At 38.2% G+C, this 13,437-nt stretch overlaps 1 protein-coding gene across 2 annotated transcripts in view; it reads right to left on the bottom strand.

Annotated features, from left to right (window-relative positions):
- Positions 1-981: 981 nt before the first annotated feature.
- Positions 982-13,437, bottom strand: part of Tmtc2 (transmembrane O-mannosyltransferase targeting cadherins 2) — a 356,561-nt gene continuing 344,105 nt past the window's right edge. For both annotated transcript variants that reach the window (XM_005068036.4, XM_021225985.1), the window contains exon 12: positions 982-3,595. In XM_005068036.4, coding sequence (XP_005068093.1) covers positions 3,416-3,595 — 180 coding nt within the window. In that variant the 3' untranslated portion in view covers positions 982-3,415. The remainder of the gene's footprint in view (positions 3,596-13,437) is intronic.

The following is a 13,437-nucleotide window of genomic DNA, read 5'->3' as shown; positions in this document are numbered from 1 at the left end:
ATCTGGTGACTGAATTCTGTTTCAAATGGTTCTTGATTTGTCTTTTTGGACATACTTCATTAATGAAAACAAATATTGTCATCTCTTCTGAACACGGAAGGCAAGGTAGTACAATTTGTTATTATTACTGGAAATTACTGATTACAGGTTATACATGTATCCTCAATGCTTAAATTCTACTCTTTCCAGCCTTGCTTCTATTACCTTAAGATTTCAAAATTGATGATAAATATTGTAGGGGCTTGAGAGATTGCTGGTTTGGATGAGAATGTCCTCCCCGGGCTTATACATGTGAACACTGAGTCCACAATTGACGGTGCTCTTTGGGTAGGGCTAGGGGACGCAGCTTTGAGGGGAATGACATCACTGGAGAAGCCATTGAAATTTCCAAGCATCTTGCCATTTCCGGTGCTCTCCCTCTCTGCTTCTCGTTTGTGTTTTAATAGTCGAGCGCTCAATGTTGCCCTTCTTGCCATTAAGCCCATTACCTGTCATCACTCACTTCACCACCATGGCATTTATCCCCGTGGAACCAGAAGTCAAAATAAATCCTCTCTTCCTTAGGTTGCCTTGGTCAGAATGTTTTATCAGAGCAACAGGGAAGTAACCAACGCCCTATTACTCTTTCAGAGGACCTGAGTTTGGGTCCCAGCATTTGCGTGGGTGGCTAATGCCTTTAAGTACAGCTCTAGGTGATGTAGATGCTTTTAAGTACAGCTCTAGGTGTTGTAGACCGAGGGCACGTGTGCTCGCATGGCCAGAATGCCCCATACAAGCACACAAAATATAATATAAATGAATCTTTAAAAGATAAGCATGGTGGCGCAAGCCGCTTGGGAGGTTGAGGGAAAAGAAATGCTTCAAGTTTAAGATCAACTGTGGGAACTGTGTGAGAACTTGTCTCACACAAAACAAAACAGGATTGCCAGAGTTTCAGTGCTGTTGCTACAGAAGAGTTCTAAAGAAGGGATACACCACGTATTTGTTATCAATGCTTTATTGTTCAAAACAAAATGGAAATTCTCTGGCACATAAAACAATTATTTCTACAAAAGGAAAGCCTACAAATCTTGATAATTTATACAAATAACAGTTCTTCAAAAAATAAAATTTTAATTTAGTAAACTTGTCTTGTGCTCTACGTTTTTAGCACTGTCTGCAATGATCCCCCATAAATCCCTGAGCAGAGTCATTTTGATCATGTTCTAACCCAGTCCCACCCCTCCCCTCCCCGAGTTGGTCAGTTACTACGTCCAGCCTTGTAGTGAAACATGTCAGGGACATGTAAGTATTAATGATCCATGCATTTTTATGATGCAGGCCCAATTATTAACACCACTTGGAAGCTGAGTCATGTGAAGTGTGGCTACTGTGCATTCATTCAGTGACACTAAAGGAACCAAGTGTTGGAAAAAAGAAACAGTAACAATAAAGACATAAAATGTAAAGACTAGAATGCCACAACAACTATTTAAATAAATAAATGTTAAACACATTGAATTTATCTTTATAAGCTTATATTAAATTCTTTTTTTCTTCCTTTTGTCCTAATTGCCAATGCATTAGAAAATGAAATGTATACCTCAGTTCACTATTTTGGTAGACCAGGGGTTTGCTGTTGTTAATGCTAAATAGTATTCTGACATCATAGTGATTTAGTTATAATTTAACTTCTGGCCCTTGAGTGAAATGTTTACAAAATAATATACACATTACATAGGACCTTCTCATTAATCTCATCAAAAACTCTCACTACATTTGTCCTTCTCACAAAGAGACTACTTTCATAGGACCACTACTTCAAATTCTTAATCCACTGTATTCAGATACATGACACAATGTGTAATATAGGGAAAAACAGTATTTTTTGCATGTCCAGCTTCCCTTTAATAGACTCACTGATCATATATGTATATATACATGTAGTATAAAAGGGAAGAAGAAAAAGCAAATTTTTAGTTGCAAAAAACTGGCTTAACAAATCTTTTTTGTTGTTATTTTGCTATGTTGGATAATAAATAAATAAATATGTAGGGTATATAATAGTTAATTTCTCTACAAAGAAGTTGCTAACGAACTGGTATTCCAGGAATTTAATTTTTAGTAGTAAATTTTACGTACAAGCCAAACACGTTAAAGAAAATTTTCTGTTTCATTTTATCGTTTTCAACTTATAAAGTGATCATTGAAACACCTAATAGTAGGTAAGGAAATAAAATGCTCGGTTTCCTATTGAAAAATGCCTTTCAACTGAGAAAAGCATTTGGCAGAAGACAAAGATAAATGCAGGCTGATGCTTACCTCTATGGCATCTTAAAATAATTTACTTTTGATATCTTTCAGAAAGAACAAAATAAGATAATCTTCAAGGATTTGTCTGCATTGCTGTTTAGGCATCTGTTAGGAATTGATGGGCATTTTACACCAGCTCTTTCCAAAACACAAAATCATTGACAACAATTCTTGTGTACTCAACTTTCATTGACTTATTATAACAACCACTGTCTAGGAAGCACCAAGGACTATGCCTTATATAGTCACTACCAGGGACTGGGACTGGGACACTCAAAACATCCTTTTGTTTCACCTCGGTGAGTATGTGTATTAGCCAGTAATAGACACTGTAAATGGTAATTCCAAAGGAATGAATGCGATGAGAACTACTGAACAGTTTTGGAGAAAATACTGACAATATCAAAATGAAAATGCCTTTGACACATACTCCAGGCCTCCCCAGGCTCTCGCATACCACCTGCATGAGTGTTTAGCTCTTCTCTCAACCTTCTATCTGAGACACGACAGACAAATGTTCAACACTGGGAAGGAAGCCTAGGACAGTCAAACCAGAAAATGTTTATGTGAATGAGTCAAGAGACAACTGCAGATTCGAACAGATCCTGACATAATGTGAAAACCGAAATTGTAACCTTCAGAAATCAATGAGCAGGCTGTCCCAGAGAGGGAAGACAGCAGCATAAGGACAACTGGTGGCCCACTGGGATTCACACTATGCTTTACTCGCCCCCTGTTCACACTTAACCTTAAGAGTGCACTGTGGCTGGATGGGCTCTCTGACTTCCTCTCACAGTGTTTAAAGAACAATATAATTTCAAAGTTCTCTTTCAAAAGTGAGCAACCTCTGCAACAGTGAATTCCCCCTCCCTGTTAAGTGCTCTCCTTTATAGTCTTTGGGTAACAATTACACCCTCCAGGAGGTTTTCAATGTTCCCCTTTTTGGTGTTAAGGGCTGTGCCCATAGCAAAGTGGATTGATTCTCCCAGCAATGGCAGTAACCATGACGACCTCTGTCCTGGGCTTGAAGTCTGCTTGAACCTTTATCACAGCACTGCTGGGAAGTTCAGTCTGTTAACGAAGCCAGCTTTGACGAGCATAGGAGAAGGTTAGTCCTCGTGGGTCAGGTCTTGGAGGTCTTCAAGCCTTGCTTTTCCATGATGTTCCACAGCTTGCGGAGATTGGACTGTGTGATGGCATCATCTGGCTTGAGTTGCAGAGCCCTCAAGTAGTTGGCCTCAGCCTTCTGGAGCCGGCCATTGAGATGGAGAATGGCTCCTAGGTTCATGAGGGCAGCGGGATACTGTAACAAAGAGAGAGGTGGTGAGAGATAAAGAGGCCATTTCAAGATCTCCTTCAGGGAAGACAAAGGCCCTCATCCATGTCTCGAGGCATCTGATGAAAGCAATTTTCCTCCTTACACAAATACAGACAGGAAGAATATACATCTTCAAAAAGCTGCTATGCACTTTATACTTTATGTAGGGCAGGCAGTTAGGAAATGTATCTTTTTTCTTGAATGGCAAAACAAAACAAAACAAAACAAAAAACAAAAAGACTTTCAATGTTATCAGGTCATGAGGGTATATCCCCTTAGTCCTCTCAAGAGTTGACGGTCATCCTTGGTATGGTGATATTTTGTTTGTACTTTAACAAATAAAGCTTGCCTAAAGGTCAGAGTGTGGAGTTAGCCAATAAGTTAGCCATAAAGGCCAGGCAGTGGTGGTATATACCTTTAATTCTACTACTGGGGAGGCAGAGGCAGGTGGGTCTCTGTGAGTTCAAGGCCACCCTGGACTACACGAGATCAATCCAGTCTGAAAGAGAAACAGAGACAGGCAGTGGTGGGTCACACCTTTAATCCCAGTATTTAGGAGTTCCACGCCTTTAATCCCAGCACCAGGGAGGTGGACACAGGAATGCTATGGCTGGGCAGAGAGAGGAATATAAGGCGGGAGGAGACAGGGAGCTCGCTGCATTCAGTCTGAGGATTCCTAGAGACAGGATCATGCATTCAACTTGGGGATTCCGAGGTACAGGATCTCCCCTTTTACCTGAGGATTCAGGAAAGTTAAGAACTAGTGGCTGGCTGCTCTGTTTCTCTGATCTCTCTCTCCCTCTTTTTTTTTTTTTTTTTTTGGTTTTTATGAGACAGGGTTTCTCTGTATTGTATTGGAGGCTGTCGGTCCAGCCCAGCCTCGAACTCGCAGAGATCCACCTGCCACTGTCTCCCAAGTGCTGGGATTAAAGGCGTGTGCCACCACCGCCCGGCTCTCTGATCTCTTAAAGCACAAACAAAATACATCACACCTTGGCTACATCGTGAGAGCTATAGGGCAGCATGAAACAAACAAATTTAAATAAATGCAATTTCAGATAGAATTGGTCTTCTGAAGAATCCTCAAATACAGGTTAGTAATAGAGTGCTTGCCTGGCATGCTTGATATTCTGGGTTCAAGCCCCAGTAACTCAACACAGAAGCAAAGCAAACCAACTAAAAATATACCTCAAAGATGAGACATAGAAACTTGAGTGAAAAGTGAAAACTCTACATCCATGCTGTCTTGTCTCTTCTTGGCTATATTTTAGGCTTTCTATGTATAAACATTAAGCTATGAGATTTACTGATATTTTCAGAGTTAAAGCCCTGAAAAAAATTAAATTTCAATTTAACATCTTTCCCAAACCTAAACTAAAATATTTCCCAAGACGAGGACCTTACATTTAAAAATTTTAAATTGTTTGAGTTTTCTAGTGATAAACGTTGATATAAATGTATCAAAATAAATAATACCAAGTATAAGAAACTGTAAATTTAAAAAACATCCATTTTTTATAACTTGTTGAAAAGTACTTAAGGAAGAAGAAGAAAAACACTTTAAGTAATGGTTATACCATGGCAAGTGAAATATAAAACTATATCATGTAAAAAATTGGTAAGAATTTAAAAAATTAAAGTTTATGGTAGTCACAGTTTACTGCAAGGATTTGTGTGTGTGTGTGTGTGTGTGTGTGTGTGTGTGTGTGTGTCCATCCAAATTCTCAGACATTTGCTGATGAAAGTATACAGTGATGGAAAAAATTTTGTTTGCTATCTACAAATACTGGGACTATTGACCTATTTGTGTCCTTAAGAGGTTCTTGCTAACAGAAAGCAAAGTTTTTGGTAGCTATATTAATGCATATTTCAAATATCAAATAAACAACATTTATATGGTATGATTGTGCTTTCATTCTGAAGATAGTATCAGCCATTAATTGTCCTTCACTCTGCAAAAGCCAAAGATAATTCCCAATCATTTCATGATTTAGTATTTTTACAATGCATGCATTTTTTAACTGAATTCATTTGACCCTACTGTTTACTGTGAAAAAAATTATTTGTGAATCAAATCAATGCTGGGGAGAGTGGAATAGCTAACAGCAAACAAAGGGAGAAAAACATGATCAGATTTCAGTTGGAAGAGAGCTGGGTTTGAGTTCTTGTTTAACCATTGTGATATTGGTGAAATGGGCTAATGTCCTTGTACCCCAATTTTTGAATGTTGTTAGAAATACATGAAAACAGTAAAAAGATCCATAAGGGATAATATAGTCACAAAGTAGATGCTCTACAAACGTCATGGTCATTTTCCCTACTCTATCATACGCTTCTTGGCAATTTTCATAATTTTGACTCTACCGGCTAAATAATGTCTCTGTGTACATATAAAATTCTTCTTAATTCTAAACTACTAGCCATTACTTTCAAGCTTCTCTACATTCTTTTTTCTGTCCAAAAATAATATCACAAATATAAGCTATGCCTAGCTTTCACCAATCTTTTGGCTAGGATGACTTCATACTTGTGAAGAAAAATACAGATGGTCAGTCTCTAATTTTAAAACCAATTCGAAGCACACCCAGCTCTAAATTACATGGCAGCATAAAGCTCTACACTGGAAACCAAAATAACCCCACCTACTTCATCTTCAAAAGGAGTTCTGCTATCACACCACCATTATTATCTCAAGCTCCTCGATGCCTGAACACATCTCTGAATTATGTTTCCTCACAGTGCTTCACATGACTATCAATAAACAGCTACTGAACTTTAGTATGCATGTATTTACAGTCCAAAATACTAGAGATGCTAAAATAGTGTGGGAGAATCACTGTTGGAGGCCATTTCTTGTTAAGTAGAAGTAGAAGCAGCCCAGGAACTGGGCCGAAAGAAACCAGATGGCTGTGGGACCATCCTTATTTCCTAGACTCTAGTCTTAGCAATATGTCTCTACCTCTAGTGTGTATGCCTCAAATGGCAATACAGGGAGATTATACAAAACACTCAGAGATTATGGATTCAGATATCCTTGTTCACATGCCAGCTCTACCATACAGAAATGCATATCTGGACAGGCTGGGTATATTCTTGGGACCTCAATTCTTGTCCAAGGGTGATGACAGAAATATTCATTGTATCCACTTATTAGATTACATGAGAATAAAATCACAATGCTTTTTTTTTCCTTCTTTGCCCACTTTGCCTTATCCCTTTAGAAATGCAACCCCAAATCTCTTTTTGAGTGTCCCTAAACAAAACGTACCAGGGTTTCCGGATTGCTTGTGTCTGTATTAACTTCCTAGTCTTTTTGAGGTGGTTCTTCTATGAGATAGAAATGACAAACTTTTGGGATGTACCCTATCCAAGCTACACATATATATGGTATTATTGTTTCTAAACTACAGCCCAGGGGTTTTCTGTCTTTAGAAATTATCTTCCTACCATAAGTTGACGAGTAAATATTAGTATTTAATATTATTCTAAGAAAACATAATAAGGAAGCTAAATCTGTTTGATGAATGATTTATGAATGCTAATTACAGTGGTGCTTTTGGAACTTGGTATTTCATATCCTAGCATGTTATTCATGAAACAAAAATAGTCATAAATCTATATCATGAAGTTAATGTGTTATGGGAGGTCAAGGAAAGTCATTTATATTTGTTACTTTCCCTAAAGAGCAAAATGATCTGTAAATGAGATATGCACATACTTAGGGACACCCATAGCTTAAGAGGTCACATATTTAGTTATAATCTTAACATTTTATAATGGATATACATACCTATTTTAATAGGGAAATTACTTTAGAAATTCAAAAACCTATGTAATATACTGCATGCTACATCCTATAACTTACCAGAGTAAATGGTAAAACATGACTGAAATAATGGACATTGGCACCTAAGTAACTACTTTGAAAGTGTCAACTATGATTTGGACATAAATAATCTTAAGTGTTTGCTAAAAGCATATAATGCTCCAAAGACAAGTGGTTTATTTTTCCAAGCCTGTCATGTGTCTCCCTCCTGTGTGGTGGCTGTTTGGCTTAATGCATGTCAACTGTCCTGAAGAACTTCTGGTCTTCTGGTCATGCAAATGAGTTCGAGAGTAGCCTGGGCAGCACTTCAATGCTGGACAGACAATGAGAATTGCTGGCCCCACGTATAGAGTCAGAATGTGAATTTTAACTAGATCCTCAGGTTCTTTTGTCCCATGAACATGCACTAGGAGCACCGTCGTCAAGGTCACTCCTGGATCAAAGATGCTATCATTTTACAACCTTTACAAAGAAATCATTTAGAAGAGGTCTATCCTTTAAGAACAAAGTCTGTCAGATCATGTATCTATCCCATTGTAAAGCAGAATTCTCCTTTTACTTGTGCTAAGTAAATAATTACTTGTGTAACTATTTAAGACAGTAAATGTTCAAATGAAATTTTATTAACGGAGCTGAAAATGCTCAAATGCTAGCTAGAGGCAGAAGGAGGGTATAGAAACAGAGTGTGACAGGCGTCTAAACAGCCTGCAAGCCTCTTTGGTTATGGAAGTGAACGCAAGAATTTCGAGTGGCAGTCCATCTTATTGCATACTGGTGGCTTTGCTCTCTGCCAGCTACAACTCATGGCTTTGGGATGAGATACAACCACGAGTGCCAATGTCTTCCCTCACACACATGGTCTTTATTGAACACAGCCGATGGGTTTTTCAGCGTGTTAACCATGGCAGGCAGCAGCTTACAACCCTGTTTAACACAGGGCTCCCGGCTTAATACAACAAATGAGGCCACCTCCTTCTTCACAGGCTATAATAGAAGACCAGACCTTGGGAATATTTCCTTGAAGCAGGCAGATGCTTTCCATCAAATGGGATGACTGGCAGCCATGTGGAGGCTGCATATGACGTCTTTCTCAAGTCTCTAGAGAGTTGTGTCTTGGTAGTTTACTGTGGTCTTTGATTCTCTAATGTTGGAGAAGGAAATTAAAATGATGGACATCTGCTGGGGTAGGACAGAGCTAAGACACAAAGATTATGGAGGTCTGACTATAGCCCAAAGGTCCAACTCAAAGAGTATTTGGGAGCATGAGGTAATTTTTTTCCTATCATTAGCATGTCTCATAATGTTGGAAAGTGACTTCTGAAGGAAGAGTACTGGTGACATAAGATGCACAAGATTGGAGAGGCCTTGGAGGGTCCACAGGAAGGAAATGGCTAGGCAGTATTGTTGCATGTTTGAGCTTTGTATCAAGTTTAAATCTTTTCTTTAGACTAAAATGGGAATTGTAGGGATTGTTTTTGTGTATCTGTAAGAGCTGACCACTCCCATGTGGGTGTGTTCACAGGTATGTAGAACATACGGTGGTAAATAGAGTTAGGGGGAGGGGATGCTCTCTCTTTGGGTTTCAGTTTCGACCTGGAGAGCAGTGTGTGATCACGTAAGTGATTTCTCTTTCAATAAATATCATAGGACATCCCTAAATTTGTGTAGTTTAATATTTCTACTTCACAATATATATTCCATTACACCCTGAGGGTAACTCCTCCCTCACAGGATAAACTACAGGAGGATGGAAAGAGTGGAGTGCCCAACATTTCCAGCTATTAAATGGTTTTATTTCCAATTTGGTTCATTGATTCATTTCCAAAGAATCTGCTCATGTTGCTAAAACTATAGCAATGTATAATTACTATTGTGTGAATGAGACAGCATTTGAAGGAGCTGGCATCAGCATGACCTCCTCTTCCTAACCCATATACTATGCATTGAAGGAATGTTTCCAAGATACCTGCCTTCATCTTTCCTTCTGAATGTAATCTGAAAACAAACAAATTCACATACTAAAAGTTTTTAATGGATTTTTGCTCCTTTCTCCTTTTTCAAATACCTTATAAATAACACAATGGTGCCATTCAAATGCATTTGGCTGAGATTGCTTAGTCAACCAAATCAACAAGAGAAATGACTGTACCATGATGCTTAAACATTATTGGAATAAACATTAAGCAACACACAGGACAGAGAATTCTTGTATAATCTTTTATGCATATTTAGCAGACATTTAATAAATAATTGCAGATGATTTTAATATAGGTTTTGCTGAAAAGCTTAATGTGGACTGAAATAATACCCGATATACTAGATTCCTCAGGCTAGGAGATATTGATCATTCTGTTTTGCCTAAGTGGTGTGCTTAATGGTCTAATATAAAACCAGAATCCTAGATACACCACCCTTGGTTCCATGCTACTGTGTACACAAGCATATCACATTCAATTGTTAAATTTTGGTAACCTGACCTTAATATCACTCTTAAGTCTTTACCCTTAGAGGTTGGTGGTATAAGTCAATAGTAGAGTGTTTGCCTAGACTATATCAGGCTTTGGATTCCATGCTAGCAACTACTAGCAAAAAAACCCAAAACAAACAATAAAAAAATACAAGGGAAACACTTCCACTTACATCTTTTTTCCTTTTTTCCATCTTGTGTAAGCCATAATTATTTTTTCTTCTCTATCATAGTTATTTTGATGGAAAAATAATAGCTAACTGAACAAATAATGAGTGGTAGAACAAAAGATGAGTCAAGCCTTAAGCATTTAAAAAATGCTTCAATTTGTACAGGACTCGTGCATGCTATCACAACTGTTATGAGGCCACATGTGTAACTGCACTAATATATCTGGAAAACAATATTTCTTTGTAGTCACGCATCTCTAGATTTTTATAGTCTTTGTGTCCCCTATTCTGCAATTAACCCTGAGTCTTGGAATGAAGAGGTGTGACACAGATGTGTCATTAATGATAAGCATTCCATAGTCTCTCATTCTTTGTACCTTGACCCTTTGTTGGTATTTGTAGTAATCACCATCTATTCTAAATAGTTTTTCTAATGAAGGGTTGAAGAATTTTATGGGTATAATAAGTAACTAGGAGTTTATTTAATAATATGTGCATTTAGCACAATAGTAGCAGATTCTACTGTAGGGCCTATGGAATGTCTAGATATGGTTCAGGTATGTGTTTCATCTTGTGGATTAGGCTTTCAATCCAGTAAGAAAGTGGTTGGTCACTCCCATGATGTTCATGCCACTATTGTGCAAATGGGCGTACCTTTTCAGACCAGTTGTTATTGTAGTTCTTAGAGTTCACATCTTGGTAAGACTGATGATTATTTTTCTTCTCAGTAGTATATACAGGACATTCCAGACTATGAACTCAGTCAGTACGGATGAAGCTCCCAAGCAAGTACCAGCTTGAGCTCTCCATGATTTCTCCATTTATAAACCAAGTATGAAGCATATTCAGCAAAGGAGTCTTTGCCAAGTTTTCAGAGGTAACCAACAGCTTTGGCAATATCCTATCATGTTTCAGGGTCTATGGTACCTCACTGACAGTAATTCCAAAAGAGGTACTGAATTCCTGGCATTTGGCTTTTTGGTATCTGGTAGGGCCATTATTGACAGGTAAAAAGCACATCAACACACATTGATAATAAGACAGCATCTTTAACAAATGGTGCTTGTCAAACTGGATAGTTATATGTAGAATAATAAAACTGAATCTTCACCTCATACTGCACAAAGCACAACTTCAAATGCATCAGGGACCTCACATAAGATCTAATACCAGCCAGGCAGTGGTGGCACACCTCTTTAATCTCAGCACTCAGGAGGCAGGGGCAGGGTCTCTGGGAGTTCAAGGCCAGCCTGGTCTACAAAGTGAGTTCTAGGACATCCAGGGATGTTACACAGAGAGACCTTGGGTCAAAAAACAAAACAAAACAAAAAGAGCAAATGTCCTGAATCTGATAGAAGAGAAAGTAGGAATATGGTTGAATTTGGTACAGAAAGAATTTTCTGAACAGGGCCTCAATACTGTGGGCATTATGAACAACAATTAGCAAATGGCACCTTACAATACTAAAGAGCTTCAGTACAAAGGACAATATCATTCAACTGAAGATACAGCCTACACAATCTTTGCCAGCTATACATCTAACAGAAGGTTCATTCTAGAATCTACAAAGAACAAAAAGAATCCTAAAAGTCAAGAAAACAAACAACCAAATTAAAGGATTCTCAAAGGTTCATTCTAGAATCTACAAAGAACAAAAAGAATCCTAAAGGTCAGGAAAACAACCAACCAAACTAAAGGATTCTCAAAAGGTGAAATATAAATGGTTAAGAAACACATTTTTTTAAGTTCAATATCCTTAGCCATCAAGGAAATGCAGATTAAAACTACTTAGAGATTTTGTCTTACCCTGGTCAGAATGGCTAAGATAAAAAACAAAAACAAGACAAAAGACACAAACAAAACGAATGATGACAAATATGCAAAGGGAAGGCTTATTCATAGCTGTGAGGAGGAGAGCGATCTGCTGCATCCACTATGGAAACTAGTGTGGCAGTTCTTCAAAAACCTAGAAATGATTACACCATATGATTCAGACAGAACCATCTTTCGTCATATGCCCAAAGGACACTCTATCCTGCTACAGAGATATTTTGTTATCCATGTTCATTTCTGCTCTATTACAATAGCCATGAATGGAAATAGCCCAGATGTCCATCAAACAATGAATGGCCAACAAAAATGTACTATATTTCCCCAGATAGAAATTTACTATTGAGCTATTTAAGACAAATTTGCAGATAAATGGATGAAGCTGGAGTCATTCCCAGTGAGGGAACCTAGACCAGAAAGACAAACACTATGTGTTTTCTCTCATTTGAGGATGATAGATTTGAGTGTTCACATATATATATATATATATATGTTTCATTTGCAATATCCAGTGGTGGCCAAGAAATTAGTAAAGAGCTTTGGAGCGGAGTGGAGACAGAAAGCAAGGGCATGCAGTTACATGAAATCATGGAAGAAGAAGGGATAAATTGGGTGGGTGGGGGAGAAAAAAGCAGAGGGAGGGAGGGAATATGGGGAGGGAGAAATAATACTATGTAACTTGGGAAAAGTCATATAGAAATAAGATACTCTCATTTTTTTTCTTCTCTCTCTCTGTCTTTGTCTCTGTCTCTCTCTGTCTGTCTGTCTGTCTCTCTCTCTCCCCCCCCCCCTCTTTTTTTTGAGACAGTGTTTTTCAGGATCCAGCTGTCTTGGCACTCATATAGGCATGGATGGCCCTAAAATTGCATTTCTCTTACTTCTGTCTCCGAGTACTGACATTATAGCTGTATAGTATCACATCCTATCAGTGTTTCTCAATGGACCTTTATGGTCAGGAGTCACAGTGGTGGCTGAAGTCTGTATACACAGCATTTGCCAAGATGAGGAAAATAAATTTTAAGTTAGTCTTAGCTACAGAATGAGATCTTGTCTCAAAAATAATTTTTTTGAAAAGTAAAAAAAAATCTGTCATAAACAAAATGGAGACTCCTTGAAACAGGCTCACCTTTTGTGTGTGTGTGTGTGTGTAGGGGGAGTGAGCGATCGTACAAATATTGGGAGCCATATGATGGACTTTGGGCAGAGAGACACACCCTCAAATATCTCACAGTAATCAGGTAAAATCCCAGGTCACAATAGAGGGAGATAGTCAATGGCATTGACTATCCAGTCAGGACACAGAATAAACTTTATTTATGACCTTTGTCCAGGTGCCTTGCTCTATGGCTTCCCTTTCATATCCATGAAAAAATAACAACCCAAAAATAATTTATGGTTAGGATGATCAATAATCTTCCAATTTCCCCCTCTCTTCAAAGTGCTTACATCTCTGCTGGCATCTTGTCCCATTCCTAAAACTCCACCAGCCTCGTTCGTGTCTTCTCCCCCTTCAGTTTCCTATCTACTCCAGTAT

The sequence above is a fragment of the Mesocricetus auratus genome, unplaced genomic scaffold, assembly GCF_017639785.1.
Source record: "Mesocricetus auratus isolate SY011 unplaced genomic scaffold, BCM_Maur_2.0 Super-Scaffold_100011, whole genome shotgun sequence".
Lineage (NCBI taxonomy): Eukaryota > Metazoa > Chordata > Mammalia > Rodentia > Cricetidae > Mesocricetus > Mesocricetus auratus.
Note: the sequence above shows the minus strand (reverse complement) of the source record. Positions and strands in the feature narration are given on the sequence as shown.